Source organism: Chaetodon auriga, chromosome 8 (assembly GCF_051107435.1).
Source record: "Chaetodon auriga isolate fChaAug3 chromosome 8, fChaAug3.hap1, whole genome shotgun sequence".
Lineage (NCBI taxonomy): Eukaryota > Metazoa > Chordata > Actinopteri > Chaetodontiformes > Chaetodontidae > Chaetodon > Chaetodon auriga.
The window spans coordinates 3,109,654-3,127,020 of NC_135081.1; the positions used below are offsets into that span (position 1 = coordinate 3,109,654).

Below are 17,367 nucleotides of genomic sequence, written 5' to 3' on the forward strand. Positions count from 1 at the left end.
ATGCAGCAACGGTTCCCGGGCAAAATGGCATGATGGCAAACCTTGCCATTAAATCATGGAAGATACCCCTGGCAAGCTTGTCTGACTGGGAAATACTGTTTGATTACATTCTGTCTGCAGTATATATACAGTTTTAGGCAGTTCTGAAAAAATGCTGTAAACTAAGAATGCTGTCAAAAATATAAGTGGTAATAGTTTATTTCCATCAATTACCAAAATGCAGTGAATGAACAGGAGAGAAATTGAAATCAAATCAGTATTTGGTGTGACCACCCTTTGCCTTCAAAACAGCATTGATTCTTCTAGGTACTCTTGGACACAGTTTTTGAAGGAACTTGGCTGGTAAGTTGTTCCAAACATCTTGGAGAGTTAACCACAGATCTTCTGTGGATGTAGGCTTCCTCAAATCCTTCTGTCTCTTCGTGTAATCCCAGACAGACTCGATGGTGTTGAGATCAGGGCTCTGTTTGGGCCATACCATCACTTCCAGGACTTCTTGTTCTTCTTTACGCTGAAGATAGTTCTTAATGACATTGGCTCTATGTTTGGGGTCGTTGTCCTGCTGCAGAATACATGTGGGGCCAATCATACGCCTCCCTGATGTTATTGCATGATGGATAAGTATCTGCCTGTATTTCTCAGCGTTGAGGACACCATTAATCCAGACCAACCTGACCACTTCTGGCCAGACTTCTCCGGATGGTAGATGGGTGTGCCTGGGTCCCACTGTTTTCTGACATTTCTGAGCTTATGGCACTGCTGGACATCTTCCGATTTCGAAGGGAACTAAGCTTGATGTCTTTTTCATCTGCTGCAATATTTCCTTGGCCGACCACTGCGTCTACAATCCTTAACGTTGCCCATTTCTTTGTGCTTCTTCAAAAGAGCTTGAACAGCACATCTTGAAACCCCAGTCGGCTTTGAAATCTTTGTCTGGGAAAGACCTTGCTGATGCAGTATAACTACCTTGTGTTGCAGTGCTCAGTCTTGCCATGGTGTATGACCTGTGACATCAAACTGTCCTCCACAACCTCACCTTGGTAGCAGAGTTTGCTGTTCCTCATCAGTTTTAAGTCTCCTGCACACCTGTTTCTGTTTGAGTTAATGGCTATGTTTCAGCCTACATGTGAAATTGATGATCATTAGCACCTGTTTGGCATAATTGGTTGACTGGTTAATTGTTTGACCTGACTATAATCCTACAAAATCCCTGACTTTGTGTAAGTGTATCTTTAAGAACTGATGCTGGGTAGGGTACTGTAGGAGCCATATATTGCCATGGTGATACGCAGAGTTTGGGTCACGTGGGCACCGTAGTTGACAGTCCGTAGGTTATATCAGAGGCTGCTTCACCTACACTGGGAGGAGAGAGGCGAGTTTAGGTAGCTGTAATTTTTGTTGACCACTTTTGTTATCGCTTTTGTTATTTTGTTTGCTTCGATACACAGTCGACATCTTATGTGCATGTGTAAAGCCGCTGTAGTAGCTGCTGTGTTAATAAAACTCCAAAACTTCTCTGGACTCAGTGTGCTTCTCTGGAACAGCAGCAGCGTGTCAGGACCTATTCTCTGCCTCACAAGCAACTTTTTTAAGCTACTGGATAGCCGGAATAAGTAGTAACACCAAATATTGATTTGATTTAGATTTTTCTTTTGTTCGCTCACTTAGTATTTTGTGATTTGATAAACATAGACTATTTTTTTTTGACAGAATTCTTAGTTTATAGCATTCATATATATATGTGTGTATATATGTATATATACACATATGTGTGAGTATATGTAAATTTATATGTATATATATGTGTGTGTGTGTGTGTGTCTATGTGTGTACACATATATATTTATATTTATATGTGTATATGTGCGTGTATATGTGTGTGTATGTATGTATGTATGTATGCATGTGTATATAATAAAATATGGAACATGCAGTTGTAAATGTTTTGCCATAAAAAAAACATTCTATATATTAGTATAGGTATATTGCAATATAATAAGTGGAATTTCAGCTGGGAATTAGATGTTTAGAAGAAATTGATTTTTTTTTTTTTTTTTTTTTTTTCTTCCAGGGAACTGTAGTTTGCATTGAGCTGGTATAACAGTACAGTTAAGAGAAGCTAAACAGAAGGCTACCCCTTCTGTTTTGATCTGCCTCCCCATTTTGCTGTGTGAAGCAAAGATACAGGTCAGGATCAGGGTGCTTACTGAAGGCCTCTGTTGTGTCTCATCCTGTTGAAACCTCTAGCAGTTATTTGCCGTCCTTCACTTTTACTTATGAATCAGGAAAGTGCTCCATCATTCTGTCCTCCTGCATTTTCACCCACTTTCATTCTCAACCTCCCTCATGCTCCCTTTTACATCATCCATGTAGCTCCTCTGCAGCATCTCTCTCTCTCTCTCTCTCTCTCTCTCTCTGTCTCTGTCTCTCTCTCTCTCCCTGTCTGTCTCTCTCTGTCTCTCTGTCCCCCTCCCTGTTCTATCAGTTTCTTCACCACAGAAGCAGAATTGTACAACTTCAGGTTATTACAGTTGGTTCCAATGTTTCTCACGTAGTTGACATTTGGAAACGAACTCTCCCACTGACATCTTTAGAACTAGAATGCCCTGCGTGTGTGTGTGTGTGTGTGTGTGTGTGTGTGTGTGTGTGTGTGTGTGTGTGTGTGTGTGAGAGAGAGAAAGAGAGAGAGAGAGAGAGTGAGTGTGAGTGTGAGAGAGAGACAGAGTGAGTGCACCTGCAGACTCTCCATGCAGCTACCTCTGTGTGACTCCAAAGTCAACAGTAAAGTTCAAAGGCTCTGCACTTAGTGCCATTAAAGCTGACAATGGACAGAACCTGCTACTTATTATTTCTCATTGCTGGCCCTCGGTTGCTGACATTTTGTGGTAGTCACGGAGTCCTGGCAGAAGGATGGTACAGTGGAAAGACCATTGGTTATGTACATTAATTGCTTGGGAAGGCAGTTTCACATTGCATGTTCAGGTAGCCTCATGCTATAGATAGTGAAACCTACAGTGAGTTGTTAAGAGAGGAGCTGTTTGGATTAGGAGGCTGTTGTGACAGGACTTCTTTGGCACTTTTTTTTTTGCACAAGTTCACTGTATCAAAACTGATCTGTCATCCTGTACACACAGGCAGCTTTAGCACATACGCCTTAGCTGTGCATTATAGGTATAGATAGGTGTAGCAAAACGAAAGTACACAAAGCCGGCTCCAGGCCAGCTGACGAGTCTTCAGTCTGTTATCACCAAGGTGATAATGCAGCAAGGTGACAGCTGAGGGGAAGAAGCTGTTCCTGTACAATCTCCCAGAGGGGAGCAGGGCAAACAGACTGTGGCCAGGGTGAGAGGGTGTCGCTGACGATGCTGTGCACACTCTGCAGACAGCGTGCTGGGCAGCCTCAATGGTGGGGAGTACCAGTGATGCCTTGGGCAGTTTTCAGCACCCTCTGCAGTGCTTTCCGCTTGGGGACAGAACAGTGGCCATACTGTGATGCATTTGGTAAGGATGCTCTCAATTGTGCAGTAGAAGTTGACCTGAATGCGAGGAGACAGATGGACTTTGTTCAGTCTCCTCTCAAGGCTTACAACAATAGATGTAAACTCTCTTGGCAGATAGAAAGGGCCCAGACCTGACCATGAAATATTGTAAGTGACTCTTGATTATAGCAATGTTCATGCACCAAACTTTGTTTACATAAATGCACAATCCCCCACCTCTGGTGTTACTGGAATCGTCAGCTATTCTATCTGTCTTGGCAATCTTCGGGGGGAGTCGTAGATTGCTAGTAAAGTTGTCCGAGTTGTGAAGTCCAATGTTCAATAATTCTGTCAGCTGTATGATGAGTAAGCAAGTAGTTCTGAGTGAACAAACTTGAAACAAGTTGGCAGATAACTACAAATTGAAATTTGAAATTCAGATTCAGGGACTCTCCTCAAAGATGGGGAGAGTACAGTAAGAACAGTGGCAAAACCTCTGACGGAAGTGACTGGAAGTGTTAACACATCAAGTTATGACTTTTAAATCTCTCATTTGTTGCTTGGGAGGCTTGCACTTCTGCACAGCTTTGTAACCATCAGCTTATACCAGGGGACCTATGAAAGAGCAGAGACGTAGCCCATAATTAATAATAAATGCCCTGTTTGAAAAGGTTATACATATATATTAATAAAAAAAGAAATGTATCTCTCTCTATATTTCTACTGTCGTGATGATTGAGATGAGATTCCACAAGGGGTGTTTTTATTGCCTTAAACTTTAATGTACCATGTTATTTATACATTGGAACATATATTTATGCCTAGATATTTCTTTTCACAAACATTGGCCAAAGTCATTATCTGACATATTACTGCTTTGAATATATGACCTCTTAAAAGTAATCGAAATCTAATCTTGCATTTTTTGTCAAACTGGGTTTATGTTGAACTTGTTTAAAGAGAGACACTACCTCGCCTCAATACAAATAATGCTTTGGTTGTTCTATTTACCAGCTGAAAAATTGAGTAAGGAAAGGCAGAAAATTTAGTCACAGGAGGACAGGACGAGGACACAAACATTTATACTCCTGATCTGTAGCCTTGCAGACTTGGACTTATTACACAATTAATACTTCAGAACCGGTCTTTCCTGCAGGATGGTGGACTTTGGTAGAATCCATCTGAAGGAGAAACTCTGCCTCTCAGTCCCAGCGGTGCCCACACCTAATCAGTCAACTCCAAGGACAGAATTCATGAGAGTTCATAAAAAAAAAAGATCCTATAGAGCAGGTGAAACCCCTCCCCTCCTCGCTACCTCCCACCTTCTGCCATCGTACAGTACACTCAGCTCTAATAAAACAGACACATTCGCAGGGACCAATAGAAATTTAGAGCAAATATAAAAGAGACCACAGAGGGAAACAAAGATAACCCCAACAAAGACGATGGCTGACCTGACATCAAAGTGCGTCTGTTGTTTTAGTTCCCTGCTGTGCTGACTATTGCCTTCCCAAGGGAGGACAGACTGAAAGAGCAAGCTATACCTCCATCCTGAAACCAACCCTGAAAGGAGAGACAAAGAAGTACTGCATTATTTTACAGGATCAAATTACATACACCGGGCCCTCACGTCTACTATTTTCCAATTAGAAAGTGCAAACCTTATCATCACATCCACTTCAGTCTTACAGTAACTTTGATGACTGTCTGTGCAGCCCTACCTCCAATATGCTTTTAATTGTGTGTTGCTGCTGCTGTACTCTGGATTTCTTGTTGTTGTTGTTTTTCTGTCACTTGCTAAGTGCCAGGTGGCTATGTTTGGGAGGCTAAGCGGCAGAGCATATTCTGTACCAGCCGGATGGTAATTACCAGGTGTTCAGGCTTGGCAATAGCACCGTCGTTGGGGGTGTTGGTGAGCCATAGGATGTATAGACATGTTTGGATGTGTGTGCAGTAGGGGTGGATGATGTGATCGAAAATTTCTATCACTTTTTCTTTTGTTTTTTTTTTTTTTTATCATGTTTTATATCACAGTATTACAATAATAGAAGGGATGCCTCACTCAAAACATCTTTTTACCACTTTTCACTTTTTTGGAAATGTAAGGTAACATATCTTCTTACTTCTACAAAGGAAAAAAGATAGAGATAAAAAAAAAAACAGATGAGGTATAGGCTGCGATGTGTTTTGGGAGGAGTAACCTGCCCCATAATGTAGGTTAATTAGTAAATGTAATGTGATTCATTCTCAGAGTTAGATAAGGGGTAGGATTAGGCATTTCAGTGGCTTCTATTTGGCAGAAAAGACAAAGTATATTACAGTACAATAGTCAGTGAAGCCCAGGGCCTGTCTATCGCCAGCATTTACATACTGTGGCAAAATCCATATTGTGTCAAACTGACACTGGTGACCGCCCACCCCTTGTGGTATGTTTCCTGCTGCTGCTGTAGTTGACTGTATTTTTGACATTATGACTGCTGATTTTCACCCCCCCTTCCATTCTCCCCCTCCAGCTGTTTGAGCTGCTGGGCCCAGAGGGGCTGGAGATGATCTCCACCCTCCTCCAGGAAAGGGCGGCCATCGTTGACTCCCTCCTCACTGTTGCACCTGACAGGACTGGCTATCCACCAGGTGAGACAACCCCATGGCAACCAGGTCATCTCTGTGGTAACAGCACTTGTATTAACTATGTGAAACAGTCATGATTACCAGATATGACTTTATGTTAGGAAAAAAAAAAACCTTATTCATCAGAACTGATGAATGTACTGTACAGTATACTGTAGCTTCTGTGTTGACTGACAATGATGATGTCGGGAGAGATAAGCAGTCACTATTATTAAATGGCTATTATACAAATGACTGAGGTATACAAAATAATCTGTCATTCTTTTATATATATATATATATATATATATATATCCTCACACACACACACACACACACACACACACATATTTATTTATTTATGTATTTACAGTATATATACAAAGCAAGCAATATCTTCCTACACTATTCTTACTGTGTTATTTTGAAAATACATTTCACACATAAAATATCCACATTCAAACAATACTAAGTAGCATTTCAAAATAGTGTTTCTGGAAAATAAGAAAAGAACTTCCAGGTGTTCAGCAGTGTTTAAAAATACCACCATTTCATATATTTTAAGCTCCTTATTTGTTATGTGCACAACAAGTAACAGTGAAGCAGTAGAGATGAATTGTGCAGAATTTAAATTATAGAAATAATATGTAAAGCATGAAATACAATATAATGCAAATAACAATATTATTTTGCATTTGAAAAGGTGAAATTGCTTCTCATTGTCTTTTTTTTTTTTTTTTTACAAAACCCAGTGAGTGGTTAAATCAGGAGTCATTTAAACCCTGTTTTGAGTGACAAAATTGCAAAGGGGCAGAGAGAAAAACTGCTGTACAATGAATCTGACAAAGAATCTGGCAGAAGTAAACAAGGAAGGTAACATTTACAGACACACAAGAGCCTTCTGAAACTGAAAAGTGTACAGACCGCCTGCCAAAACAAAGAACGGCTCCGATGACAAGACACACAGAGGGAGTGTGACTTCATTCTCTGCACCCTCCACTTCAAAACCTCATATATCGAAACTTTAACTAATCCATTAATCTGCTGGTACTCTTCCATAAAAGTTGCTCCTGGATCACTGTCAGTGTTTTCCTGTGGGGGTGATGGGGGTGTGGAATGATAAGTCAAGGCTTATAAAAACTTGTTGTTTTACCCGTTTCTCTGCCGACTCATATTAGAAATACTGCCACAACCAAAGCAAAGTTTTCAGGCATATTTATCTCTGTAGATTCTATGTCTCTCTGATTGTTGAATCTTTGTAATCAGTACTCACTTTTCACATATCAGGAACATGGAAGATTACACTCTCCTCTGGCTACTGTACATAGGGACTGCCATTGTTCTGTGAATGATTGGCCTCTGTGATCAGTCAGATTTAGTGTGGTAAAATGTGTCAGGACTGATATCAACTGACAGTATCCAGTGATTTGTAATAATGGTGCTTGTTTGTTGTTGATTGTTGACAGAGTGTGTAATTAATAGCACAAAACGGTAGTTTGGTGAAGATGGAGGTTCCAAAAAATATTTGTCTTTGGTATATTAGGGTAATTTCAGTTTAAATGGGTTTTTAACATGCAATTTCCATAATTTTGTTGAAAACATAAGTCTGTCTAGATGACTGGCATTAACTTATGGTGTAGACCTCCCCCACTTACGGTTAAAATTGGAATACAGATATAGAGTTACATATATATATGTATATATATAGATAGATAGATAGATAGATAGAGAGAGAGTATAGAGTTTTACTAGCTTTACAGAAAACCTGCTTCCTATCACGGTCATTGTTGAGCTGTGTAGTGCTCCTATTTTCTGCATTATAGTGAAATGACTCAATCCACTGAAAGGCTATTACCTAAAGATTGGCCTTTCACTTCAGCTCAATTCTTCATTATTTCTTTCACGTCTTTTATACCATCTACCAGGAATGATGAAGACCAGACTAAAGCCTCCCTTACAGGCAGGCTCTCTATTCACGTCCCTGCTTTAAAGCCTCTCATGAATAAGAGAAATAATAGAATATCATGCCATACTAATAGAGAAAAAGGCTGACACATACATGATGTTGCAAAGACCCAAATAAGCATAGGCTTCCGCTGGTTTTTGCTGTAGTTATCAAGCTCTCCCGGCAGCTTAAAGCGGAGTTCATTGATTTTGTATGAGATAGTATTTCAGGGGCTTGATAGTGAGCTGTACTAAAGCAGCCCACCTATTGATGTACTGTTCCCTCCATGCCTGCATGTTTTTTTTTTTTTTTTTAACTTCAAACGTGTCCTCCATCCTGAGCCAGCATTGTGGCTCGACCCCCTGTTTCCTCTGTCCTAAGGTAGCAGACTCTTCTTTTTGTTTCCCCTTCTTTAATGTGTAGCTGTACAGTACTTGAAGATATTGGTGGGAAGATAAGGATGGAAAATTTTTCATTGCCAGAACTGTCTTCTGATCCATATGCAAGGTAGACATCAAAGAGAAGCTGAAGATTAGAAGAGGAGCTCCTGCTTTGTCAGAATAATCCCTGCAACTATTTAAAGTCACACACACTCACCCTTTAGAGTTTTTGGAGTATTTTGAAATTCAGAGGTCCTAAATATAGATTTGAAAACTGGGGGTGAAACTGTACATGAGCTCATTAATGTAGACTAGTATTCATTCACTTAGCAGGTTAAAGAGCAGGTTAAATCATTGACAGTGAGTTGATAAGTATAGCCAGTAGTGTTAAGCCCATTTTAAAGCAAAGTTAACTGACATTTGCAGCCTCAATAAAAGAGCCCAGTCATGATGTAATAAATTAAACTGCTAATGTTCAGTCATTCTGATCCACTATTGTAAGTGTTGGAATTGTTTTTTTCCAAAAACCCCCCCCCAAAAAAACAAAAAATGTTTTCTTGTTGGAAAATATGCATCTGTCTTGTACACACAGAGAGACAACTTTATCTTTTTAAAGGCACATCAGGTCAAAAACTCCTCAGTTTTTGACAGGTTTATATAGTAAGTAAGTAAACAGGTAGACTTTACTTATAAAGCACCCTTTCAAAGTTACAAAGTGCTGTGCAATGCAAACACTGAAGAAAATAGTGATAGTTAAAAACAGGAAAAAACAGGGTAAAAACTATAAAACCTGTGTAGAAAGGAAAACACAGAAGTCAACGCACAAACAAAAAATTAAGAAACCAAGGGGAAGTATATACAGGGAGGAAAGAATAGGATCAAGAATTGAACCAAGGGGTACACCACACACCACACATCACATCACATCACACAAGGCAGAGTTGACAGCAGAGTGGCTATTGAGAGTGCCAGAACTGGTCATGCTTTGATGGGTTGGGTGTCAGCATTAAAGAAAATATCAAAAATATTACACTTGTGATCAGACAACAAAAAAAATCATCAGTGCATACAGCATTAAAGTTAAGGCCCAAAGCAATAAATAAATTCAATAAATTCAAGGACTGAGTTGTGCTTAAAAACTCAGCAGCAAATTTATCTGATGCATCATCAATATGTATATTGAGATCACTAGAGATCAAAACTTTGTCAAGCTCAATGACCACAAAAGAAAAAAACTTGTCCAATGCAGTTAGAAGGCCATTATTTTGGCCAGGTGAGTGGTAAGTCATCACACAATAAAAAGGATTAGCCAGTCTGATCCTCAGCATCTGTGCTTCAGAAGTGTTGAACCTACCAATGTCCACTCAGCAACAGATAAACCGTTTAGTAAAAACAGCAGCTAGTGCAGCTAGTGCAGCAGACTGTCATGGAGTCAGGAAGGGGTTGTGACTACCCTACTTATTGGGATGAATCCCATCGCTCTTGAAGAGAGGAGCACGATCCCAGAACTAGTCAAAATTAACAATGAAATCCATTCTGTGAGATCTGCATGTGGACTGCAGTCTGAGGATACGGCTATGTATACGCTAACTCCAATCATAGAGTCTCAGTGGCAAAACCAGCGCTCGAAGCTCTGAAGGCTTGCTTTGTTTTCCATGAACAAGTAGTGTAGGAACTACATCTTTACTGTTCAGTAACCGACCCACGTTACATGCTGCAGAGCAACTTTACAGAAGCTGCAATTCTTAACTATATTTAAACTGTATTTTTTAAATTTGTTCCTCGTACCTTCTTTTTTTGTTCTTCATTCTATTTTATTTCTATCCTATTTTATTGTACTTTAAAAAAAATATTCTGATTTGTGTAGTAGCATCTTTGGCCCATGAGGAGCGACATTTCGTTCAGCTGTGTATTGTGTATATGGATGAATGACAATAAACAAACTTGAAACTAGCTTGGAATAATCCATGCAGCATTACAAGAAGTTACAAAAGTTAACAAACTTCGGTTAATGGGTCTAACAGCTTGGAAAGCCTACAGTAATGAAAAGATTCCCAACCTGGACGGATGCTCACCTTCAGCTGTTGCTCTTGCTTTGTGGGTATTGGAAGTGAAATGGCAGCGGCTGAGTGCAGTCCATTATGTGTTGGAATACGCAGGGACTGGAATTAGATTTGACTCTCCCTCACTGTTAAAATCCTCTTACCTGGCAGGATGCTAAGTTTGATGGATAAGACAAATCTGTGTCTAAAACGTTAAGTGTGAAATTCTGGCTTGCCTTTTATCGAGCACTATGTGACTAAATTAACTGTGTACAAAAATGCTGCAGTGCTAATAGTTTTACTGTATTTCAGGCCATCGACAACACACTGTACTTGTAGTCACACCCATATGCTGCTTCAAACCGCAGCTGACGTCAGTCCCATTGTGAAAACTTTTGATCAACGTTAGAAATATCACTTGGCAGACAGCTTTTGAGATTAGTGTTGCCTTGACGACTGGGGGTTAAAAAAGGCTGATTAAATTTTCCACTATTTGCATGCCATCAGGAAGAGTGGGATTTAGTGGGAATGCCTGTCTCTTGCTGATTAGCTTTTAAATTGCAGTTTGCAGCTTGGCACTTGCATGTTTATCAAAGAACGGATTCTCTTGGTGGCTCCTCTCCACATTTTAATGGCTGATAGAGGGAGTGGTATATGGAATGAACAATTAAAAAAGACAACATGTCCACGCATCCCAAAAGTTTTTTAACAGGTGCTGTGCAAATCTAGCGATATTCCAGGCAGAAGTACAGTCACGTTCAGGGCTCCAGACTGATGTGCTGGTGCAGCCACCGGAGAACGATATATGCCTGCACCACCATTTTTTTCTTTGTTTCTCAGTAATATTATAATACGCCTACAGTTTTATACGGTTTATTGAGGTGTTGCCAAGTCAGGAGCCTTACACAACTGACATAAATTACTAATTGACAGAATGTAGACCAATGACACGCTGCACAGATGAAAAGCAAAATCATTTTCTGCAAAAGAGATGTCAAAATATGCCATTAGAAAAATGCATTATAGACCAACATTATCAGCATTGACAGGAAATGCTGAAAGAAAAGCCCTGCCTCTGAAATCTAACTTAGAAGTTTGTCATTCAGAAGAAGTGAATGAAAAAATTCTTAACCACTATATCATGGAACAAATTAACTAGGTAAGCTAACTGGATAGCATAGCTCTCTCGCCCTGTATTACTGTACAGAAAAGCATGCATTTATTTCTTTGTGCTTTATTTCAGAAGCTAGAGAATTAGGCAGCACTGTGCTTTACTGTTTGTGCTACTTGCACTCTTTCCATTTCAAGTGAAGAGCTTAAATCCAACTAATGATTGTGTTCTCTGAGCTGTAGTAGGTAATTTTCCAACAAAGCAGTTTCAGGGGTCCAATCCCCAGCACATTATTTACCTTATTTATATACATTAGTTTCATTACAGCTCAGTATGACGGTCTTTACTGTCTTTTACATTCATGAATGTTGAAAATATATCTGAAAATTAAATAAATATCTGTAAATAGCAGCTGACAGAAGCAGGAGGTCATCATACAGAGAAATATTAGCTGTTTCAGGGTGAGTAAATATTAATGTTACAAGGAAGCTATGAAAAGAGCAACAAGAATGCTGAGCTTTCAAGTTTTGTCAAGGGCAACCATTTACTGCATAAAAAAACTACTACTCCTTCAGTACAATTAGATGATAATTAGCATGATCAGCCACGGTCAGTAACCAATTGACCATAAACCATTAATCAAACCAGCAAACGCTACCAATGAATGTCAGGCAACCTTATCATACTTTAGTACTACTACTACTACTTCACATACTATTTCTGTCATGATGACAAACGTTAAAAAATATACACACACTGTTTGAATTAACCAGAAGCTCCCTTTGCTCTCATGAGTTAGCTTGTGGGTTAGCTGTTAACCTTGACAGAGTGAGAGAAATCTTCTTTGCCACTGTTGATATCCAGTGTGATGACACTGGAAAACCTTGGTTTGGATATTCCTAAATGGCTGTGTGATAGAACACGCATTACGACCACACAACAGAGCGTCCACAGCACTGGCTGTTTCACAACTTTACAGTTTCATTGATTGTTGATATAGTGCATCAGAAAGCATTATGTGTGTTAATTAGTTTAGCCGTGAAGCATTATTAATGCATTATTATTCACTTTGAATGCCCCCATGGTGCACTGTAGATGTGGTCTTCATAGAAAGTGTAACCCAAAATCAGAATTTGACATTGTAACAGATGCAGTTCTCATATGTAAAGCTGCGCTAATCAATATTTTTATGTGAACAATGAATCTAAAGAGTATGTGTCAGGTGAAAGGTGTCAGTCACAGAGAGAAACCCACAGAGAATTATCACTAGTTTTGCTGTTAAACTCTATGAAACATTTTAGTTCTCTCTCTTCTGGTGCTACTTCTGTTAGCTCTTTGTTTTGGTACAAACTCTGCTCTCATCGGTCTACCAGGTAAATTTAACAGCATTCAGCAACTAAAAGGCCATATTTAATTTACAGGAGTTGGGCTGTTGAAACCAAAACTGAGCTTAAAGGAGTGCGAATATTGAACTTAAATTCATCAGGTGGCCACAAACCTTAATATTCAGCGTGAATGTTACTCCATGTGAATACACACTTTTATGTGGCATGACAACTATATCACGATTGTAGTAGTAGCTTGACTTCCATGTTATTTCTGTCTGTGTACTTTTGCATCCCTAGAGGATGGGGAGCCACCAGATGGAATAATAACAAACAGATATTGTGGACCAATTTTTGTCTAAAATCAAAAGAATAAATATGATAGAGTGCATCAAAGAAGAGACAGCAGAAACAACTCTTTTCCTTTCAAATTTTGCTCAGTATAACTTTGCCCATACACATGATTCAATTGGATAGATAAAATCTTTCCTCACAGTCTTTTCTTATGCATTGTAAGTAGGTGAAATTTTGAGACTTTCGTATTTAACAACACATTTACAACGGTTTACAAGCATGAAAACGATGACTTTGATATTTACACAAAATAGTTACCGAAATATCTTGTGATACGTAATAATAAAATTGGTCTTATTAAGTATGACATTTTAGTCTTTAAAGCCACCTCTATGTGTTGAGTCTAAAAAGATTGTTCTTGAAAATCGTATATTGATTCTAAAGACTACAGTTTCAAATGAGTGAAAACACCTTGAAGCCATCTTGTAAACAAAAAAATCTATCTTGCCGATGCTCTTCTCAGTGATTATGGCACCATGATCGCTTGTGGAAATGAGAATCCTGGAGATTTGGAGGCAATCACTGTTGGAGACACATAATAAGGCACAATCGCTCCCAGAGAGAGGGAAAGTAAAGGATGGGGAATGGTTTAGACAGAGGAATTGGTGCATAGAAGGTGACAGAGTTAAAGGGGTTGGGAGTTGGAGAGGTAATGGGAGGGAGGGAGGGAGGGAAGAGTGACAGGAAGAGGGGAGCTGCTAGAGTGAGAGGGAGGCTGTGGAGCAGGTAGAGCCGCTAGACGAGATAAAGAAGAAATCATTCAGTCAATCAGCCCAGGCCGTGGTGCAATCATCAGATCTCATCTGTTTTCAAGAGCAATTCTGCCTTTTATTGAGCTGTTGTGCCTCAAACAGGGAGACTGCAATGGGGAACATTAACCCATGCGATGCCACACGCACCTGCATCTGACATCAACGGGCTATCAAGATTACTGAAATATGAATCAGTCTTTACTGACACAGGCTGACCTGATATTTCCTCAATGAGAACAAACAGTTTTGTGCTCATCCAGGGATAAATACTCTTTCAGACTGTCTGCATCAGGGTCTGAAAACTCTTAAAAGTTTAGAAATTCTATTATATATGCTCAACCATATCTCACCAAATACATTCCTAAATTCATCAGTCAGTCAGCTGCTCTGTTGTTAGGTGCATACTAGGCTGTTTTTTTCTGAATACAAGGTTGGCTTTTAGCTAGTTACCTCACTAGTTTTACACTGAAACTCCTACTTCTGCTTTAAAGATACTTGCAGTCTAGCTAAAACATCAGTGTTTTCCATGTTGGCATCCCCGAGATATAGTTGACACCGACATAAGAGCACGCATGCACACAGTCCAACGAATACCCGACACTTCCATTAACCGACTCTCTCTCTGTCACACACACGCACGCACACACACACACACACACACACACATGCACACTCTCACTCACTGAGTCCTGACTGTGCTCATTGTGTGCTGCTGTTGTAGCCTAGTCCATGGCACATGCAACACAGGAGATGACACTGCTGTGCGCAGCACAGGAACTGGAACTGCTGCAGAGAAAGAGACAGTTAATAATGTTTTGTCTCTGCTTGTTTGTCAGTGAAAATCAAGAAACTTTTGGTAATTTTGATTAAACTACATTTTGTCTTCTCACTTTCACCCACAGTATTGCATATTGAGTCATATAGTCACACATTTATGATTGTATGCTCAATTTTTGAAAAACCTAAACCTAAATACACTCATCACCATCAGAAAGGGAAGCATGGGGATCAGATTAAATGCACTGGACCTTGAGATGATCGCTACCACCACATCTTCCGACCAGGCAACCAGACCAACCAGACTCAATTTCTCCGCATGTGGTGTGACTGCCCCACCAATAGAGAGAAGAGAGCTAAGCTTAGCGAAACCAGCTTGCATCTGTACCACTACCCAGCCCACTACTGGCTAATGTTGCAGGAAAATAAAATTGATGAAACTCGACTGTAGAGAAATCAGAGACTGTTGTGCCCACATCTTTGCACATACATGGTTCTGTCATAACATCCCAGATCAAGCTATTGCACTTGATGGGCGGACCATGTTCCATGCTGACAGAATGCAAGACTATGGTAAAATGAGGGGAGGTGGACTATGTGTTAATATCTATGATGCCTGGTGCTGAACTGTGGTTAGAAAAAAACAAAACAAAAAAAAAACAACTGAGGTACATGTACATTTACTTAAGTAGTACATCTCATTATATTTCAAACACATCAGTTACAGAGTACGTCTTTTATGGCTCTCATGAGCTACAGAAACTGAACAAACTTTTACAAGATTTTACATGAGTTGGTTTGCACTTTTATTGAGGTAGATTTTAACACCTGTAGTTTTAATTTGGTAAAATATCAGCAAAGTAGGGTTAGGGTTTGTACTCGAGTAGGACATTCTACTCACATTTCCACCACTGTCAGTGAATAACGTTCTATCTAAGATGCCCCAGCAGCTGCACTGATTGTTGACTGACTCAATAAACTTACTGTGTTTTTGGTGACATCTATTGGCAGTTAAATTAAACTGTAGTCCAGTGGAGATCAAGGCAAACCCTGCTGCACCAGATCTTTGTCAGACATAAGTAAAGGGCAACTTGACAGCTGGGCTTGAATGGATAAACTGGCGTAGGCTTAAATGTCAGGATCAGAGTTAGAAATACTTGATCGGGAAATTGGGTCATGTTACATTTGCTCCAGTTACACAGTTGAATAATTGCTCATATGAATAATTCAATAATTGCTGATACAGTTGAATAATTGCTAAAAGAATAACAAATAAAATAACTGCACAGTGTAATGACTGATGGTCTAAACATGATGTTTTCTTGACTGTTGTATGGTCTGAAATCAGGTTAGCATAAATTTCAACATATTTTGAAGATATTTTCGTACACATGCACATTCCAAGCTGGAATGCTTTACATAAACTTCCCATTTCCCACCGCCGGCCTCTCAGTACCAGCGCCGGGTCATCACTTGTCAGATCATTTGCTGGCTCTGGTAAAGACATAGCCTCCTCCAACTTCTCAGTATTCATTTTGTCTGCTTGCTTATGGGCGTGTAATCCTGTGTTGTAGAGTGACAAATAAATGAACCTTGAATCATTCATTCCAATTACCATAGCATGATGTTTGTATTGCTGTTTTCAGTAAATATACAGTATTTTGCTGCCAGGTGTCTTGATGCCCAGGTGTCTTTCATTTAAAGAAATAAAGTAATTTAATCCAGTCCAAGAAAACCTTTGTTGTGGCAAGATTTTGCCTTTTATTTAGTATGTTTGTGCTTGTATTTCCTCCAGATGTGGGCCGAAAAGTCAGTGGTGAAGTGACCAAGCCCACCTATGGCTGCCAGGTGACCATCCACTCAGAGCAGGAGAAACAGATGATGAAGATGTATCGCAGGGAGGAGAAGAGAGAGAGGAAAAGAGGCAAAGGAACAGATGACAGCGACTCCTTCGATGCTGCCATGCCCTTCGACCCCAGAGAGATGAGAGCCCAGCGGTATGTCATCCCCTCCAAAACTTTCTCCCAAACTTATCCTCCCTGCTTTTTCCCTCATTTGTCTTTGTCTGTCCGTCTCCTCCTGTGCTCTCAGGTATCAACACCAAAAACCGACAAGCTTCTGCATTTTTCTTGACAACTTGGCTGGAGCTTTACAAAATAAAAAAAAAAACAGCACAGGGATGCAGCTTGTCACGTCTTTTTTGTAGAGGATTTTTTCTGAAAGTTTAATTTCAGAGGATAAAAAAAAAAGACCAGTGATCTGTTTAATTAAAAACCTAGCATGGCCAAATCCAGCCCAGTGTGAAGGAAAAGATTAGCAGAGAGGTAAGCCACTTTAGGAAGGAACATAATACCTCACATCTGTGCCTCTTCATTTGAATTATCAACTGCACTACTCATTCCAAAGCAAAAATATGGATGGATATGAGGGTTCATGTATGGACCCAAGTGGTTGCAGATGTGACATTGTGCCGATGTTTTTGTTCAAATTACATTACTGTTCATTCCTTTCTTCCTTTGAGAGAAGACTGTGAAGTGTACTTCTTTCTTTCTCCTCCTCTTGGAGCACTATCAAGCTCCGTTTATTTACATTTGC

At 39.8% G+C, this 17,367-nt stretch overlaps 1 protein-coding gene across 3 annotated transcripts in view; it reads left to right on the plus strand.

Moving 5' to 3' along the window:
* The window catches only part of ascc3 (activating signal cointegrator 1 complex subunit 3), a 155,659-nt gene that overhangs the window by 17,182 nt on the left and 121,110 nt on the right, over positions 1–17,367 (plus strand). For all 3 annotated transcript variants that reach the window (XM_076737118.1, XM_076737119.1, XM_076737120.1), the window contains 2 exons: positions 5,993–6,110; positions 16,568–16,769. In XM_076737118.1, the coding sequence (XP_076593233.1) occupies positions 5,993–6,110; positions 16,568–16,769 (320 nt within the window). The remainder of the gene's footprint in view (positions 1–5,992; positions 6,111–16,567; positions 16,770–17,367) is intronic.